General features: G+C 39.7%; 4 protein-coding genes across 4 annotated transcripts in view; 3 read left to right on the forward strand and 1 right to left on the reverse strand.

The window, feature by feature from the left end:
• LOC103511855 overlaps positions 1-4,279 on the forward strand; it is a 42,507-nt gene extending 38,228 nt beyond the window's left edge. Inside the window, exons 19-20 of the mRNA XM_026825482.1 lie at positions 2,573-2,759; positions 3,201-4,279. Of these exons, the coding sequence (XP_026681283.1) occupies positions 2,573-2,759; positions 3,201-3,343 (330 nt within the window). The 3' untranslated portion in view covers positions 3,344-4,279. The remainder of the gene's footprint in view (positions 1-2,572; positions 2,760-3,200) is intronic.
• A 2,432-nt stretch (positions 4,280-6,711) lies between these two features.
• On the reverse strand, positions 6,712-11,059 carry LOC103511856 (probable pyruvate dehydrogenase E1 component subunit alpha, mitochondrial). The gene is made up of 5 exons (XM_026825483.1): positions 10,976-11,059; positions 10,382-10,630; positions 8,413-8,600; positions 8,223-8,283; positions 6,712-6,777 (listed from the first exon to the last, which is right to left on the reverse strand). The coding sequence occupies exons 1-5, from the start codon at positions 11,057-11,059 to the stop codon at positions 6,712-6,714; spliced, it is 648 nt and encodes a 215-aa protein (XP_026681284.1).
• Positions 11,060-13,065: 2,006 nt separating this feature from the next.
• The window catches only part of LOC103511857 (mitogen-activated protein kinase kinase kinase 15), a 35,226-nt gene continuing 28,969 nt past the window's right edge, over positions 13,066-19,322 (forward strand). Inside the window, exons 1-6 of the mRNA XM_026825484.1 lie at positions 13,066-13,075; positions 13,508-13,667; positions 15,028-15,101; positions 15,355-15,440; positions 16,303-16,478; positions 16,858-17,041. Of these exons, the coding sequence (XP_026681285.1) occupies positions 13,510-13,667; positions 15,028-15,101; positions 15,355-15,440; positions 16,303-16,478; positions 16,858-17,041 (678 nt within the window). The 5' untranslated portion in view covers positions 13,066-13,075; positions 13,508-13,509. The remainder of the gene's footprint in view (positions 13,076-13,507; positions 13,668-15,027; positions 15,102-15,354; positions 15,441-16,302; positions 16,479-16,857; positions 17,042-19,322) is intronic.
• LOC108252712 (peptidyl-prolyl cis-trans isomerase) lies at positions 17,259-19,119 on the forward strand (the record flags this gene model as incomplete). Its single annotated transcript, XM_017445149.2, has 2 exons — positions 17,259-17,496; positions 17,948-19,119. Coding segments are annotated over 2 exons (450 nt in total), but the record flags the coding sequence as incomplete, so codon positions are not given.

Here is a 19,322-nt window from a genome sequence, read left to right on the forward strand (position 1 = left end):
TAAAGGAATAAGAAAAAAAAGAATAGAGAGAGAGAAAGAGAGAACTAATAGGTACAAGGTACATAAATCCAGGGCCGTACCAAGATTTTGCCGAGGGGGGGGGGTGCCCGAGGGGGGGCCCGGTCCCCCTAAGACTAAGGATATCAGGCGGGCGTTTTCAAAGTTAGTGACTGCTTCGTGTGTGAGTCTCCGCCAACTATCTCGGTCTTTTGTTTCTTCCTCCCAGGTTTCAGGAGCAATCTGAGCCCCAATCTGTCTCTTTAGGACGTCCCTGTATCGTAGGTGTTGTCTCCCAATTCTTGCACTTAGTAATTACTAAAATATGTTATGTTTGTCATCAGGGAGGTGATACGATGGCTAATGAAGGGTTAATTACTATCATGCATTGTTGCATAGTTGTTGTTGTTGCCTTGTTGTTTCCATGTTGCATTGTTGGATACTACCTCATGCATTGTTGACCACGGATACTATCTCAACAGACGACCTCAGTGGTGGAATGGTTAATGATGATTTGGAGGTTGGTGGTTCTAGGACTCTAGGTGATCACGTACTATTTTTTATAAGCATTCAATCATCTTGTTTATTACCCCATGAGCACTTGAGCTCCGGTGTTGTACCTATGTTTTGAAACAGTTTTCCCCCCGATTATTTATGGTGAAGGAAATCATCTAGGACACAATTCATACTCAGCTGATCTACTCACCTGAGCCCCGACAATTCCATTGCCTCCATAGAAGTTCTTAGCGTACATATGCATAGAGCCTCCCTTGCCCTTAGCACAACCTGTCCGGCGACCAGTCAGCTCAGACAGAACGCCAAATACAGACACTCCCATGAGATAGGTCCCTTGCCCTTAGCACAACCTGTCCGGCGACCTGTCAGCTCAGATAGAACCCCAAATACAGACACTCCCATGAGATAGGTCCAACCATGCACTCTGTATGCAGATATGATGGAATCTTGCTCCCGCATGACAGCACGCATGCCCACTGCACATGCTTCCTGGAATTGAAAATCAGTTCAGTGAGCCATCAGCCTAGCTCGGCGGCCCGGGCGGGAATCGAAGCCGCGACCCAACGCTTGCCAGGCAAACACGCTACCCTCCACACTAACCAAGCTGGCCTATCTCTTGAGTGAGGAAGGTGCAACATATTAATTGAAGTTTATCCCTGCCAGACTAGTTAGCTTGGTTGGTAGTGCGTCTGCCTTGTAAGCGCTAGGTCGCGGGTTCGATTCCCACCCGGAGCGAACTTTATCTTGAGGAGGTAAGGTTCATTCTCGGAAACAGCTGACTTGCTCTTACCCTACCCTCCTCTTTTCGTTGTTACAGACGACAAGACCTCCGTTATTACAGTTCTCTCGATCAAACCCTCTTGTTACCAGCCTAACTTAGCTTGGAGGGTAGCGCGTCTGCCTTGTAAGCGCTTGGTCGTGGGTTCGATCCCCGTCCGGGGCGATAAGGTTTGTTCCTAAACAGAGAAAGGTTTGTTTTCGGAACGGCTGGCTTGCTCCTATCCTTCCTTCAACTTCGGGACGATAAGACCTCTGTTGTTAGAGTCCCCTCTATCAAATCCTCGTGTTACTACAGTTCCCTCTATTGAACCCTCTTGTTACAGTTCCCTCTAATGCTCTTGTTACAGTTCCCTCTATTGAACCCTCTTGTTACAGTTCCCTCTAATGCTCTTGTTACAGTTTCCTGTATCAAACCCTTTTCTTACATCGTGAGTTCGCGGATTCGCGTCCCGAATCGACATTTTGGATATTTGGCAAGCCTAATTATTGAGATATTGGGAAAATCCTACAATGCTGCAGTGAGCACCAAAGTTGTGACATAATAACACAAAGAAACTGCTCACTTGTGGGAGTATCCGGATACCAACCACGCGTAACGTTGCTTAACTTTAGTGAACCATTGGGAACTTATGCATTCAACGTACAATCGCCGCTGGCTGGAATGGTCCTTATTCTTTTGAACTTGTGTGCAAAGCCGGTAGAAGCAAGCCTTAAAACAACCGCCAGTTAGCTAGTTTGGTTAGGATTAGGGGTCAAGAGGATTGGAACACATCACATGCCTTCAGACACACTTTATTTGTCAAGGGTCTTGCAACTGCCTGTTAGCTAGTTTGGTTAGGATTAGGGGTCAAGAGGATTGGAACACATCACATGCCTTCAGACACACTTTATTTGTCAAGGGTCTAGGTTTACCTTGTCTTTTGGGATCAGTTTAATTTGAAGCTATTCTTCTTCTCCCTATTTAACGTCCCCTAGCTAGACATTTGATGATCAATTGATCATTCATCATGTACCAACCGAAGTAACCCAGTTGTATCACAGCAATCTCTTCTCCAGTTGGTCACGGTTGGGTTTGGAGTAAGACGACGACGGTGATAGCGCTGATGACTGGTGTTGCAGCAGGGTGCGCAGAACAGTTCACCACGGTCGTTGTAGGGGTAATGACCAATTTGAATCTATTCTTCTCCCTATTTAACGTCCCCTAGCTAGACTTTTGATGATCAATTGATCATTCATCATGTACCAACCGAAGTAACCCAGTTGTATGTTTCCTTCTCAGATCCAAGTAATAAAGTACGTACCAGGGGAAGTAGAGTGTGAGTCTGGTACTCCAGTGGGCCCACCCCGTACTAACACCTCGTACTGCGGATTCAGTGAGAAGTCCTCGGACTCAGGAGTTAGCTCTAGTTCTGTCAGTTCAGGCAAACAAACACTCCAAGGGAGACGATGCAATGGTAACTCATTGGGTGAGTACTACGAGGGTCCTGGGTTCGATACTCGATAAAGCCGTATTTTTGAGAGCTAAAATGTTTGAGGATAAAAAAACTTGCAGGGTAGATGAGTTGAATGGCAAACTAGGTCGGAGAAGGGGGCTACCCAAGGCCCAATCGGGAGTTAGGGACCACATATTAATGACAAAATATTACATGTTGAACATTTTCACAACATTTTATCAGAATTAGACAAACCGTTGCTCTGCGCCAGCCGAGAGTTAAGGTAATTTTCTCACTACCTTTTTGGACCTTGTTGGGTCTTTGAGGACTGTGTAGGAAACCTTTTTCCGAGTAAGATCATCCTGAGATATACAGTTGACTGAACCATTAGTTCAAACAATGTCAATTATATTGGTATTCAGTAAAAAAAAAGTCTTGCAAATCTTGATTTCCTCTCTCTCTATCTCTCCTCAGGTAACACCCCATCATCTCAGCCCACCCTAACGGCACCTGGGGGTAGTAAAGTAGCACTGATCGAGCGAAGTAATAAAAGTTATGTGGGACATTTTATACGTAAGACCCCCAACACTAGCCACCCCCTACAGCTGAATGATTGATTATGGAATGATTTGGTACGCACCATTGTGACGAAATTACAGAAGTAAATCAAGTTGTATGTAGTTGTAGAAATTTTAAGTCAATTTCCATGGCTTAGACAAATCTACATTTTCTTCTTTTTAATTAGGTTGAAAATCTTCTTTATGTTAATAAATGTGTCAATTGAGTCAATTCTTTATAAAATGACTATTTTCCGCGAAATATGGAAGAAATAAAAAGGTGATTTATTAGTTATTACCTATGGAGGGGTGACTTACTTACAACGTCCACCCATTCTCTAACGTGGAATGACTAGGATACCTATAGGTGTGTACATAAGAAATATTGAAATCAATACGAGGGCAAAATATATCATATTTCCTAGTTCTAATAGTACCTAAGTAGTTCAATATTCATTTCATTCTAAACCTAAATCTTCAGCTTTACATATTACAGATGTATTGTATACCCATTGTATATTTCTGTAAACTGTAGGAACACACTGCCGTAGAATTTTACCTTTCTAACCTTTCCTCCATCTACGTAAAATAAATGTATTTCAAGTTTAGTACAAATACTAATCCATAACCAATGGCCGACCACGGTGAATGGTGCAGAATACCTCGGGTTCGATTCCCAGAAAAAAGAAGTCGTGTGGAAAGTACAGGTTGTCGGTTTTTTGTCGTGTGGAGTTCACAGTACAACTGTTTATAAATCTAACCATTAGCTAGTGCCCCCACTATATCATGTATTCCATTCATAAATGTATTTAACCTACAATTTTACACTGCCCTCCTCTTCGATTATGTATAATTTATCCTATACAGAAAATAAAATACCATCCTGTTATTATTGAATTCAGACCCTATGCACAGACAATGCTACAGTTACTTAGCCAAATAGCCACAGGTTTACAGTATCATATACTGGTCCATTTTCCATTTTTATGTAATAGGTACTTAGTTTTCCTACCTCTTTTTTTTTAGTTTTGATAGAGGGCCAAGGCTTTATCGTTTTGAAAGTTTAGAGAGAAGGAAGACAGGATAGGAGAAAGCCAGCTAGCCGTTCCGAGAAGCCGAGAACGAACCTTATCTGTCTAGGATAAAATCCGTTCCGGGCGGGAATCGAACTCGCGACTCAGTTACTTAGCCAAATAGCCACAGGTTTACAGTATCATATACTGGTCCATTTTCCATTTTTATGTAATAGGCACTTAGTTTTCCTACCTCTTTTTTTTAGTTTTGATAGAGGGCCAAGGCTTATCGTTTTGAAAGTTTAGAGAGAAGGAAGGCAAGATAGGAGAAAGCCAGCTAGCCGTTCCGAGAAGCCGAAAACGGACCTTATCTGTCTAGGATAAAATCCGTTCCGGGCGGGAATCGAACTCGCGACCTAGCGCTTACAAGGCAGACGCGCTACCCTCCAAGCTAACTCGGCTGGCCTCTATTTACTTGTATATCTCTGTACAGTCAGTAGGTATCAGTGGGACATCCATTATTTTATCATCATTGATTTCAATTCCAAGTTTAGACATTTTGTTAGTATGATTTTGTACAGAGCGTATGTAAAACGCACTCCTACGGTCCAAATTTCGTCAAAATCGGACAAAAGCCGTACGAAAGTTATGGTAAAACAAACAGACAACCAAATGAAACCAAAATCGAGTTAAAACTTGGAACTTACTTTGTTCATTCATGAATCACATTTGTATTGTATTTTATTTCACAGAAAGGTGATATAATCAATGTGATATCAATGTGTACCAGTGGTCTATGGCGAGGCTACTTAGAAAACAAACAGACGACCAAATGAAACCAAAATCGAGTTGAAACTTAGAACCTACTTTGTTCATTCATTAATCACATTTGACATTTGTATTGTATTTTATTTCTCAGAAAGGTGATATAATCAATGTGATATCAATGTGTACCAGTGGTCTATGGCGAGGCTACTTAGCACATGATGAACACAAGCGCATAGCTTATCAAATTCTCTATTCCCAGGGTAGGTACACTCGGGATATATATAATTATACCCGCGACCTACCTAGCGCAGTAATTTTAAATTCAGAGGACAGAGTAGGGAAATTGAAGTAGAAATTAAATTTATTCATTTGAATATGAAAATTGATAGGGTATCTACCTCGTAGCTCGCAGGCATAGGATGTCGCCCTGCCGTTTAGTAAACAGGAGAGTGGAGGTTCAATCTTAACCTAAAAATGGAATTTATCGTAACGTGCGTGCGTAGATTTGAAGCGAAGTGCGAAAGTAAATTTATTCATTTGAATATGAAAATTGATAGGTATCTACCTCGTAGCTCGTAGGCATAGGATGTCGCCCTGTCGTTTAGTAAACAGGAGAGTGTGGGTTCAATCTTAACCTAAAAATGGAATTTATCGTAACGTGCGTGCGTAGATTTGAAGCGAAGTGCGAAAGTAAATAAATTTATTCATTTGAATACCTATGAAAATTGATAGGTATCTACCTCGTAGCTCGTAGGCATAGGATGTCGCCCTGTCGTTTAGTAAACAGGAGAGTGGAGGTTCAATCTTAACCTAAAAATGGAATTTATCGTAACGTGCGTGCGTAGATTTGAAGCGAAGTGCGAACAGCGAACTGCGAAGCGAAGCATGATCCACTTCGCTGATTTCGCGCGCTTTTTAAAAATTTGGGATCGATATTTTTCTATGTGAAATCAAGTATCGATGATTTTTATATCGAAATCGAAACGTGAGTTTTTCGATTATGTAAACAAAAGTACCTAATTTGAATTTTTTTTGAAATTTGAAAAAAAAAAATCTGGCAAATCCGGCAATCTGTGCTAAAAATTGGCATTTCTGCCCAAATTTAGACAAATTCAGATTTTATTTAATAACTGCTTCAATATATTGTTTGTAAGACACCAGGCTACATTGAATTTTTTGGGAATATTCGCTTTGAACTCTTACAATTTCACATTCTAGTCAAGATGTCTAAAGCTGTGGACATGGAATTGAAGAAGGTAAGATGCACTGATTACTATTTCTTGGTCTTCATTTATCTCCCACAACTACTGGTTGGTGGAAATAGATTCATTTGTCATTACTAGGTTTATTAATTACTGTAAGGATCATGTTTCTACACAGAATTCCCCAAACACTGGTGGATCAGTGTAGAGGGAACCCCTAAGGCCTGATTGGGTCCAAATTTTCAAGAGAAAATGTCCTTTCTATGATGATCTCATATCCACTGAGGTGTCGGATACTGTGGTCACTTGTGGAGATAAGGTGAGTATCCGGATACTCGGAGTACCAATACAACAATTACAACATTCACTACCATTGTATCCAATAACTCTAGCCTGGTCAATCATAAGGGAGATCTCATATCCACTGAGGTGTCAGATACTGTGGTCACTTGTGGAGATAAGGTGAGTACGTAGCCACGTCCACTTCGGTTTTGATTTCGTTGTCAATTTTCTGGAAATCGTGAGAGAGACAATTTTTATTACTCCGGGTCTGGGTTTACAATCTCGCATTATTTTTGACTCTGTACAAATTTTATGAGTCAATTTGTAGAAGTTTTTTCTGCATTTTGAGACGTTTAATTAATTGGTTATTCATTTAAACATTTGGTGTGGTTTACCCTCTTACTGTTTACCAATAATAGACAGATTTCGCAACGCATTTTTTTTTGGGGATCGGTACCATGCTCGACGAGTTTTGGTTTCTGCGCATGATTGGTATAGTTTACCCTCTTACTGTTTACCAATAATAATGTTCTCTCTTCCGACTATTAGCTTAAGGTCCGTTCCCACTTGTCGTTCGGGGAAAAATCGTGTCGTGTGTAGTGGGAACACTCATTTAAATTACATTACCTACAGGATATTCGTTAAAAATCGGATGAAACTCACGACAAGTGGGGACGGACCTTTAGGAGCACTAGTCCCCAGGATATTCGTTAAAAATCGGATGAAACTCACGACAAGTGGGGACGGACCTTTAGAAGTACTAGTCCCATTTCGTTAACTGTCTAATAGAGCACTTCTTTATTGACAAATACAACTTGAGTTTCAGGCTGTGGTTATGTACCGGGTTGAGATGAGCTCGGACTAGGTGAGACAGTTTAGGAGCACTAGTCCCATTTCGTTAACAGTCTAATAGAGCAATTCTTTATTGACAAATACAACTTGAGTTTCAGGCTGTGGTTATGTACCGGGTTGAGATGAGCTCGGACTAGGTGAGACAGGAAACTCACGACGAGTGGGGATGGACCTTTAGGAGCAGTAGTCCCATTTCGTTAACTGTCTAATAGAGCACTTCTTTATTGACAAATACAATTTGAGTTTTAGGCTGTGGTTATGTACCGGGTTGAGATGAGCTCGGACTAGGTGAGACAGGATATTGCAGGGTTGTCCAACCGGCGGCCCGCGAAAGCCCGCGAACTCTAGGACTAAAGATTGATTACATCAATGTTTGGTAGTTCATACATGTGCGAAAGTGTTTTTTCGACTATGAAACATGTGAAATTACCTTTGCGGGCCGCCAACTCTCTACCTTGGTCTCTTGTGGCCCTCGGGTGCACAAAGGTTGGACAACCCTGGGATATTTTTACCAACCTTGCCTTCCCCAACCCGGTACATAACCACAACCTTAAACCCAACCCGGTACATAACCACGACCTTAAACCCAACCCGGTACATAACCACAACCTTAAACCCAACCCGGTACATAACCACAACCTCAAATGAATAAGGTATAATTTACCTTCAGTTCATCCACGGTTGCCAGTTCGCTGTTGAGCATTTTCTCCTTGAAGCTAGTGATGGGGTCTCGGAACCTTAAACCCAAACCGGTACATAACCACGACATTAAAACCAACCCGGTACATAACCACGACCTCAAACGAATAAGGTATAATTTACCTTCAGTTCATCCACGGTTGCCAGTTCGCTGTTGAGCATTTTCTCCTTGAAGCTAGTGATGAGTAAACATTGGATTTTAGGATTATCGATAGGCTTGCCAGACGTCCCGAATTGGCCGGGACAGTCCCGAATTTCAGGGGGTGTCCCGGCTTCCCGTTCAGTTTTTCATTTTGGGGCGTTTTGTCCCGAGGGGTCTCGGGTCTGTCTGACTATCTGTACTTCATCTCTAGTACGGTACGAGGTACCAGGGTCAGACATGGAATGGCCTGAGTACCGATACGTGACCACTTCCAGAACTAGAGGACCCTTGCCTGACGAGGCGTAGTTCACGGCGAACTTGCTGGCCTCACGCACCGCTAGGACATCCATACCATCCACCTGATGAAATAGACAGTTAGTTTAGTACAATAGATAAATGATTCGTTAGTAGTTCAGTAGGTAAACTGTAGAACTCAGGGATAGAATCCTTTTGGTGCTCTTTTGAGCCTAATCGAGCCCAAATTTAATCAAAATTTGGGCTCGATCAAAACCAAACCGTTCGGGAGGTAAGGCAAAGGATTTCGGGACTCCGTCAAAATTGAGACCAAAAGTTATAGGTATCAAAATTTCAAAATGCTCGTACTTATATGTCTTTTAAAAAGTCGAAAAAGGTTTTTGTTNNNNTAGGTACCCTCTATGTTCAGCGATAATCACGTGGACACGTGTATGAAAATCGCCCGCGGTATTTAAAACGGATCGTACGATCCAAGGAAGTGAAGTTGATAAGTACTTGTCATCAAGAAAAAGTGAAGCCGAAAGTAGAAGTTCTGATCAGCTGATAGCTATCTCTCCTGACTCTCCTCGGAAAGAGGTACCGGTGCGGTGTTCGGTTTTGGATAAGTTTGTACTTTGAAGTTTGATAAGCTGCAACGTGCAACCCAACAGGAGATGAATGGCTTTAGCTACAGGCGCAAAAAACTGGTTCAGAAAAAAATAATGGAGCAGTTGCAGTTGGGTAAAAATTATGAATAAAAGGTCGATTCCTACGTAAAAAGTTGTGAAAAATCCAAATCTGATAGTACAATAGATAAAATAATGATTCGTTAGTCGTTCAGTAAACTGTAGAACTCAGGGATAGAATCCTTTTGGTGCTCTTTTGAGCCTAATCGATCCCAAATTTAATCAAAATTTGGGCTCGGTCAAAACTGTAGAACTCAGGGATAGAATCCTTTTGGTGCTCTTTTGAGCCTAATCGATCCCAAATTTAATCAAAATTTGGGCTCGGTCAAAACCAAACCGTTTGGGAGGTAAGGCAAAGGATTTCGGGACTCCGTCAAAATTAGGACCAAAAGTTATAGGTATCAAAATTTCAAAATGCTCGTACTTATATGTCTTTTAAAAAGTCGAAAAAGGTTTTTGTTTTCTGAATGAGTACAATAGATAAATGATTCGTTAGTGGTTCAGTAAACTGTAGAACTCAGGGATAGAATCCTTTTGGTGCTCTTTTGAGCCTAATCGAGCCCAAATTTAATGAAAATTTGGGCTCGATCAAAACCAAACCGTTTGGGAGGTAAGACAAAGGGTTTCGGGACTCCGTCAAAATTGGGACCAAAAGTTATAGGTATCAAAATTTCAAAATGCTCGTACTTATATGTCTTTTAAAAAGTCGAAAAAGGTTTTTGTCCAAACCGTTTGGGAGGTAAGACAAAGGGTTTCGGGACTCCGTCAAAATTGAGGCCAAAAGTTATAGGTATCAAAATGCTCGTACTTATATGTCTTTTAAAAAGTCGAAAAAGGTTTTTGTTTTCTGAATGTGGTGTAGGGCTATCGTGTTAATATAAGCCGGGCGGTGCTTCGAAGTCTTCGAACTCTTGACGTTCGCGCGCCTCCCGGCACGCTTGTTAAAAAAAAAGTCAAAGTGAAAAGTCCGTATGGTGTGTTTTTGATTAGGATAGCCACAATCACAACATAACTCACCCATATTCCTGGTATATAATCACCACGTGTATTTCTGATAGCGGTGTAGGGCTATCGTGTTTATATAAGCCGGGCGGTGCTTCGAAGTCTTCGAACTCTTGACGTTCGCGCGCCTCCCGGCACGCTTGTTAAAAAAAAGTCAAAGTTAAAAGTCCGTATGGTGTGTTTTTGATTAGGATAGCCACAATCACAACATAACTCACCCATATTCCTGGTATATAATCACCACGTGTATAGTAATCAGTACTGGCACTAGATCTCTCAGCGCTTGTTCCCATACCATAGCCATTATTCTCACATACATAGATACACGGAATACCCCATAGCTTAGCGATGTTGTACGCTTCAAAGTTTTGACCCTGGTTGGATGCACCATCTCCATAGAGGGCGAAACATACTCCTCCAGTACCCTTGTATTGAGCAGCGAACGCTATGCCTGTCCCGAGCGGTACCTAGGAACATTGAAGGGTTAATTACTATCATGCATTGTTGTTGTTGTTGCCTTGTTGTTTCCATGTTACATTGTTGGATACTACCTCATGCATTGTTGACCACGGATACTACCTCAACGGACGACCTCAGTGGTGGAATGGTTAATGAGGATTTGGAGGTTGGTGGTTCCAGGACTCTAGGTGATCACGTACTTTTTTTATATAAGCATTCAATCATCTTGTTTATTACCCCATGCGCCCTTGAGCTCCGGTGTTGTACCTATGTTTTGAAACAGTTTTCCCCCCGATTATTTATGGTGAAGAAAATCATCTGGGACACAATTCATACTTAGCTGATCTACTCACCTGAGCCCCGACAATTCCATTGCCTCCATAGAAGTTCTTAGGTGAAGGGTTAATTACTATCATGCATTGTTGCATTGTTGCCATGTTGCATTGTTGGATACTACCTCATGCATTGTTGACCACGGATGTTGTTGTTGTTGCCATGTTGCATTGTTGGATACTACCTCATGCATTGTTGACCACGGATATTGTTGTTGCCATGTTGCATTGTTGGATACTACCTCATGCATTGTTGACCACGGATATTGTTGTTTCCATGTTGCATTGTTGGATACTACCTCATGCATTGTTGATCACGGATGATGTTGTTGTTGCCTTGTTGTTTCCATGTTGCATTGTTGGATACTACCTCATGCATTGTTGACCACGGATACTAGACCTCAGTGGTGGAATGGTTAATGAGGATTTGGAGGTTGGTGGTTCTAGGACTCTAGGTGATCACGTACTATTTCTTTATATAAGCATTCAAGCATCTTGTTTATTACCCCATGCGCCCTTGAGCTCCAGTGTTGTACCTATGTTTTGAAACAGTTTCCCCCCCGATTATTTATGGCGAAGAAAATCATCTGGGACACAATTCATACTTAGCTGATCTACTCACCTGAGCCCCGACAATTCCATTGCCTCCATAGAAGTTCTTAGATTGGAAAATTACCTTCATAATGCATGGAGGGGTCGTTCAACCTTGGAATGTCCTTGTGAAGGGATTTCAAAATCCGGAATCGTTCATGTTTTGGAAAATTACCTTCATAATGCATGGAGGGGTCTTTCAACCTTGGAATGTCCTTGTGAAGGGATTTCAAAATCCGGAATCGTTCATGTTTGAGGTTAGAACTTCTTGACCTACTGGCGTAGGATAGGAAGAATATCAGGGATAGCACCTACCTACATGTGCTGAAATTTAATCTGTGTAGCAGTATTACAATCAAAGGTCCTCTGATATTTGATATATAATTGACAAGCTTCTAAACCAGTGTAGATATAGGTTCAAGTGCAGAGGGCCTGAGTAGAATTTGGTCCCTAGATTTCCATTCATATCTTGCCATGAGTCATGCCTTCTCATCAACTATCTGTATGATATTTGATATATAATAGACAAGCTTCTAAATCAATGTAGATATAGGTTCAAGTGCAGAGGGCCTGAGTAGAATTTGGTCCCTAGATTTCCATTCATATCTTGCCTTGCCATGAGTCATGCCTTCTCATCAACTATCTGTATACATACTTGTCTTATTTATTTATTTATAATACTTGTCTTATGGAAGAATACTGGAGATGTTTAAACCACATGTTTGTGTGAGCAAGTTGTATTTCCCCTTTATAGGTATTCAATGTCAATGATATCCATTAGGCAAACTTGAGCACATTCAAACCACCCACCTAGTTGTTAAATTTCCTTTTTTGGTGAACAACTGAGCAATAAAACAATAATTTGTTCTATTGCAAGTCATTACTTTTCATCCTCTGGGAGATGGTTTACTTTCTCTCTTCTAAAGTTGAGCAAAAATATTCAAAGCTGTGATACCAATAATGTTGTGTACTGACATTGGGCATTATTGGGACAAAGTTGATCCAATGATAAGGAACTTCCTTGCCATGAAAAAGGTTCTGGGTTCAAGCCCCAGAGTTAAAAAAGAATTTTTTTTTTTTTATTGAAGGTTTAATTTACAATCTACAATTAATCTATACAAAATTGTAATAAGCAAATCGGTTGAGATAAATAAACATGACATGATGGAGGTTTTAACACTTGTATTTTGATTGTTAACATTTCAACAAGTTACTTCTGTTGTTCTCATGTTGACTCATTCCTGAATGATATTTTGTGTCTCTGATAAGTATGCTTATTATTTGATGTTCCATTGAACAAGTTCGATCCCAGATCGCTGTTTTTCCATTCGGCCACGGTAGTTCGGGAGGGAAATGCACTCTTGAGTACTGATTGCAATGGTCCTATCTAGTTAAGAGAAGAGATCAGTCAGTGAGACAGACAGTCAGTCAAGCTTATCCAGTAAGGCTCTTATGGATGTAGTATGTGTTATTGATGTCAGTGTACCAAGTGATCTAATTAGCTTACTTACGTTTCGCTACAACATATAGGTAAGCTATAATTTAGCTTACTTACGTTTCGCTACAACATATAGGTAAGCTATAATCTAGCTTACTTACGTTTCGCTACAACATATAGGTAAGCTATAATCTAGCTTACTTACGTTTTGCTACAACATATTTTTGTAAGCTCCTTTTTAGGTCTTTTGTGACCATTAACGTCTCCCATTATCTTGGAGGGTAGCGCCTGCCTTGGAAGCGCCAAGTTTCAGGTTCGATTCCCGCCCGGGGCGATTTTTTTTTTACACAGATAAGGTTCTTTCTCGGAACGGCTGGCTTTCTCCTATCTTGTACTCCTTTTCTGTACGTTTTTGTGACGATAAGACCTCCATTGTTACAGTTCCCTCTATAAAACAACTTTTTTCCTTCTTTATGAATAACAATAGTAAGATAATTATAATTACACACGTTGTGGTTTCACAGCTATGGTTCTGAACAATCTGATTGGAAAGAAGGGTAGTTTATCCTCAGTGACTGACTATTGGGATGTGGCTACATTCTTCGAGATCTCTGTACTGGCAGAAGATTATGGGAAAGCTATTCAAGCAGCCGAGTGCATGTTCAAACTCAAACCTCCTGACTGGTAAGCTAAAAACACTTTGTATTTATTTATCCTTACACTTTACTTATCCTAAAGTATGTTAATAATATACAAATTACCTGATATTTCCAGAGTATACTATTTCCTTAACTTATTACCTGTAGTAAAGGTATCGCCCCGCCCACAAGTATAATCGAAAATTAACAGATTTTCCTTGTTTCTACGCTGCTAAGGACACAGTAGCTAACAACACTTTGTATTTATTTATCCTTACACTTTACTTATCCTAAAGTATGTTAATATACAAAGTATATTACCAGATATTACCTGTAGTAAAGGTATCGCCCCGCCCACAAGTATAATCGAAAATTAACAGATTTTCCTTGTTTCTACGCTGCTAAGGACACAGACACTTTGTATTTATTTATCCTTACACTTTATTTATCCTAAAGTATGTTAATACGGTCAAACTTTCTTGACTTGGCGGGGCGGAGCGCTACCGCGCTCCTTAATACAAAGTATATTACCAGATATCACCTGTAGTAAAGGTATTGCCCCGCCCACAAGTATAATCGAAAATTAACAGATTTTCCTTGTTTCTACGCTGCTAAGGACACAGATTTCAGAAACATAGAGTGACAATGTTGCTACATGTCAGGTAAGAAAATACTTCGCTCAATTTAGCCATTATCTCGTAAACGATTAGAGATTATTAAAATGTGAATGGGATTTGACTGTCCAAGCGAATAATCTGATTGATGGACCCTACTCGTCAGGTAAGAAAATACTTCGCCCAATTTAGCCATTATCTCGTAAACGATTAGAGATTATTAAAATGTGAATGGGATTTGACTGTCCAAGCGAATAATCTGATTGATGGACCAGCCTCCTGATCGAAGTTATTGTAAGTTAACTAGATCTGTCAGCCAATAAGAGTTGTGCTACTCTGATGGTACAGACAACCAACTAGTCATTTTCTATTATTGTTTCTAATCGATTTTTTTTCTAAGGACACAGATTTCAGAAACATAGAGTGACAATGTTGCTACACGTCAGGTAAGAAAATACTTCGCCCAATTTAGCCATTATCTCGTAAACGATTAGAGATTATTAAAATGTGAATGGGATTTGACTGTCCAAGCGAATAATCTGATTGATGGACCAGCCTCCTGATCGAAGTTATTGTAAGTTAACTAGCTCTGTCAGCCAATAAGAGTTGTGCTACTCTGATGGTACAGACAACCAACTAGTCATTTTCTATTATTGTTTTATATCAATTTTTTTCTTTTATGTTTTGTTATGTTCTACAAAATCGTGTGATATTCGCAGCAGATTCTTTAATACTCTCTTTCCCTGTCACTGGTATTTGAAATCCACTTAATACTTGGTTTCCCTGTCACAGGTATTTGAAATCCACCATCGGGAACATTTCACTCATAGATAAGTTTCGTCATCGACAACGGATGCTACGAAACTTCGATTCTGGCGGGAATCGAACCCAAGACTCTAGGTGTGCAAGGCTAGTGTGATACCCACTCGGCCAGAGAGTGAATGGGTGAGTCTGAACTTAACTGTGCCAGCCTAGTGAGCTTGGTTGGTAGCGCGTCTGCCTTATAAGTGCTAGGTCGCGGGTTCGATTCCTGCCCTTAGCGGATTTTATCCTAAACAGATAAGGTTCATTCTCGGAACCGCCGGCTTTCTCCTATCCTGTCCTCCTTCCTTAAGGTAACACCAGAGGAGCAGATATTTGGATTCTGGATGGATCATTTCATCGAGGCTACTAAGACTGATGTTGAACACTGTATACGATTCCCCGTGAGTAACTAGTACACCCAGTATAAATCATAACAGTCAGCCTCAGTGGGAATTATGGTGAAGGATTTATATATATATAAAAAAAAATACCTACGGGGAACTGAAAGCCCTATTGAACTTACAATCTAGCGACAATATTCCCTTTATGTGTTGAATATTTTCGCCAGATTTCGTCAAAATAAGACATATGTACTGTTTGAAAGTTATAGTGAAACAAACACAATTTATACAGACAGTCAAATTTGAGGAAAAATTGTCGATTTAAAAGATTTAAAACAAAACTGCTCACGTTTTTTGGCCCGAATCGAAGGAAAAGTTGCTTAATTTTAGTGTTTTAGGAAAAGTTCGCCCTGGGTGGGAATCGAACCCTTGACCTAGCGCTTGCAAAACTCCCTTAATTTTTGTTTTCCAGATGTTGGTGCTAGAGCCTACCAAGATCCTGATACCTAGCTATGTAACGGTGAACATGGGAGCTGAAGAGAAAAGCATTCAAGTAGAGAACATATGCATCAAATGTATTAGACAGCTAAAAAAATAAAAAAAATACCTACAGGGAACTGAAAGCCCTATTGAACTTACAATCTAGCGACAATATGTATTCCCTTTATGTGTTGGATATTTTCGCCAGATTTCGTCAAAATAAGACATACTGTTTGAAAGTTATAGTGAAACAAACACAATTTATACAGACAGTCAAATTTGAGGAAAAATTGTTGATTTAAAATAAAACTGCTCACGTTTTTTGGCCCGAATCGAAGGAAGAGTTGCTTAATTTTAATGTTTTAGGCAAAGTTCGCCCTGGGTGGGAATCGAACTCTCGACCTAGCGCTTACAAAACTCCCTTAATTTTTGTTGTTTCCAGATGTTGGTGCTAGAGCCTACCAAGATTCTGATACCTAGCTATGTAACGGTGAACATGGGAGCTGAAGAGAAAAGCATTCAAGTAGAGAACATATGCATCAAATGTATTAGACAGCCAGGTTCATGTAGACAAGTACATGATTGGTTATTCACTGCAAGCATGGTGCGAAGTGTCAGGTATGTATAGGTCTCCCATCTGACTACTGACTACGCGCAACGTTACTTAACTTCAGTGATCTACTGCAGTCAATGTGCTACGGGAAATTTAGAAAAGAAAGCATGAATTTGCGGAAAGACCGTCACGAAAAAAGTCACCGCTTCTGAAAGGCCAGAAGCCTTTAGGTCTGCGAAACTGCGAATTTGCTGTCAGGGATATCGCAAACGAATCGTGGAATTTGGTAGTAAAAGAAAGACGAAAAAAAAACTGAGAATCTATAAAGAAATCGTTGCATCTATGAAAAACCCACAAAGATTGGAAAAAATGACAATATGACACAAATACGGACACATTAAAATAAGACTCGAACTCTATAATCATTTGTGTTCTATGTTTCAGTCTGTACAAACGAGATGAGCGTAGTCTCTTTCTCTACGTACATGAGAACTCGGATGACTTCCAAATGTTCTTCCCTTCCTCTCAAATGAGACAGAGGTTCTATGATCTAGTACTAGAGATGACTAGAGATCAGGAGGGTATGGTTACTAATCTGGATGATAATCTTGAATCAGAACATATCAAGGTAAGTAAGGAAATCAAATATTTCCTTGACCAAGAGAGAAAAGTGTCCGCTATTGGGAATACCTGTTTTTCGGAGATTTTCCCATTTAAAAAAAAAAAAAAAAAAAAAAAAAAAAAAAAAAAAAAAAAAAAACCTGCAGTTTAACACACTACTAGTTGTAAAAGGAACCAATAATGATTATTCATCTTTAAATAAATTAATTATATAAATAAATAAAATCTACCCCTGTTCATTTCAGCTGAGAAGTGATGTTGTACCCAAAACTGCTGAGAACTTCCGAGCTCTGTGCACCGGAGAGAAAGGGTTCGGCTTCAAGGACAGCACTTTCCACCGTGTCATCCCCAACTTCATGTGCCAGGGTGGTGACTTCACCAACCACAATGGAACTGGAGGCAAATCCATCTACGGAAACAAATTTGAAGACGAGAACTTCACACTGAAGCACACTGGTCCAGGTAATATTCAGTTTCTATCATGCAGATATCAGTAACTATTAAGGTCAACATCTCCCATCCCCATTTTCTCATTAAAATTAAAATGTCTGAAAAGCTAACAAAAAAATGAAGAGGTTAGAAAAAAAAAAACTGAATTCAAATTGGTGCAACACAACAGAAATAATAGGCAGGAGTCAAATGACTCCTCACGGGCATTATAGGTATGACGAAAGTCCGGGCATTCTAGTGTCAAGCAAGTTGTTTTCATGAGTCTCTTAGTTTGCTGGAGTTAATGGTTTATGCAAGGGTACTTGAAATTTATATAGTAGTTATCAAAAGTTCAACACAACCTATGTTCAGTGTGCTGAAAAATAATTAAGGATTTGTTATTACTAAAGATAAAGTGGTGTAGACATGCTGTATATGAGGTTGTATTATGATGCTAATTGTTTCCTTGTGTTCTCATTCACAGGTATCCTCTCCATGGCCAATGCTGGACCCAACACCAACGGTTCTCAATTCTTCATCACCACCGTGAAGACAGCATGGTTGGATAACAGGCACGTTGTGTTCGGCTCTGTTGTTGAAGGGTTAGATGTGGTGAAGAAGTTGGAAAGCATGGGCTCACAGAGTGGAAAAACCTCCAAGAAAATTGTTGTAGCTAACAGTGGTCAACTCTCATAAGCAAAATTCAATACAACATGGAAAATGTGAAATGAAGATTTCTCCAATTTTTCCTGTACATTCAATAATTATATCTTGATGAGAAATTGATTTTTTACTCTTGTAACCTCCTTCTGTATTGTTGAGAATTTCCAATCTCTTGGAATCTCAAAGTGGAAAAAATTGTGTAAAATCATAACCAATTATTATTTAGATTAGAAATCATAAATTAATTGCTATAACTAAATTAATAATCATATTGGTAGGTACTCTTTGAAATCAGCTTCTTTCTAGGTAAAGTTTTTCCTCCTTGGTTTATTATTTAGTTTTTAAGTTTCTGTTTCTTTGCAGTCTGTTTGGTATAATTCTATCCAATTCTTTACTGTATAAACAAGCTTAACACTAACTTGTATGATCAAATCATTGCCAACCTGGAATTACAGAGTTGTGAAGTTGTAGATACAATATCAACATACTGCATGTTATTTGAATCAAGTAGATAAAGGCACCAGCACTAAATTCAACTCCTCATACACATAAAACTAGAGCTGAGCAAGACATGTAGTAGCTACAATAGATTTATCAAACTCATTGTCAATCTGTTTCTGTTCTTTAGTCTTCCTATATTTGGAGTGTTGGAAAGCAGAGCCCCTCTAATCAATTATTTTAAATATTCATTCCAGGATTTAAGTTTCTTTTATTTTTGCAATATTATTGTTTTTTATTGTTTTGTCTTGTCTACTTATTGATTTTTTTATACTTTTTTTAAACCCCTCTCTCATCTTACTAATGAATGTTGGCAGTTTGAATGAAAGTTCTCAGTATGAATACCTTTACTTGTTTTCAAATTCCCCCCTTCTAGGTACATTCTTGCATTTAATAAATTTGTATTTGAACATAACAAAAGACACGTTTATAACTAAATTTTTAACGTTTATTTGAAATACATCCTTTTGAGAACAATCATTGCTGGATACATAACTTGTCTTCCAATCATTTATTTGTCAGTTTTTAGAGAGGTTTGATAGAGAGGGAGCTGTAACCTCTAAGGTCTATTTTTTAGAAAGCGAAAAGAGAAAGACAGGATATAGGAGAAAATCAGCCATTCCGAGAATGAACCTTATATCTGTTTAGGATAGGATAAAATTCGGCCCGGGCGGGAATCAAACCCGTGACCTAGCGCT

The sequence above is a fragment of the Diaphorina citri genome, unplaced genomic scaffold (assembly GCF_000475195.1).
Source record: "Diaphorina citri unplaced genomic scaffold, Diaci psyllid genome assembly version 1.1 scaffold759, whole genome shotgun sequence".
Taxonomy (NCBI): domain Eukaryota; kingdom Metazoa; phylum Arthropoda; class Insecta; order Hemiptera; family Psyllidae; genus Diaphorina; species Diaphorina citri.

Excerpts from the sequence above, each read along its gene's own strand:
- LOC103511856 (XM_026825483.1), bottom strand. The coding sequence starts at position 11,059 with ATGGCAACAATGCAACAATGCATGATAGTAATTAACCCTTCACCTAAG. Across the intron at positions 8,601-10,381 it reads ATTATATACCAGGAATATGG|GTGGATGGTATGGATGTCCT; the intron begins GTGAGTTATGTT and ends CTATTTCATCAG. Across the intron at positions 6,778-8,222 it reads CAACCGTGGATGAACTGAAG|AAAATTGACAACGAAATCAA; the intron begins GTAAATTATACC and ends CACGATTTCCAG.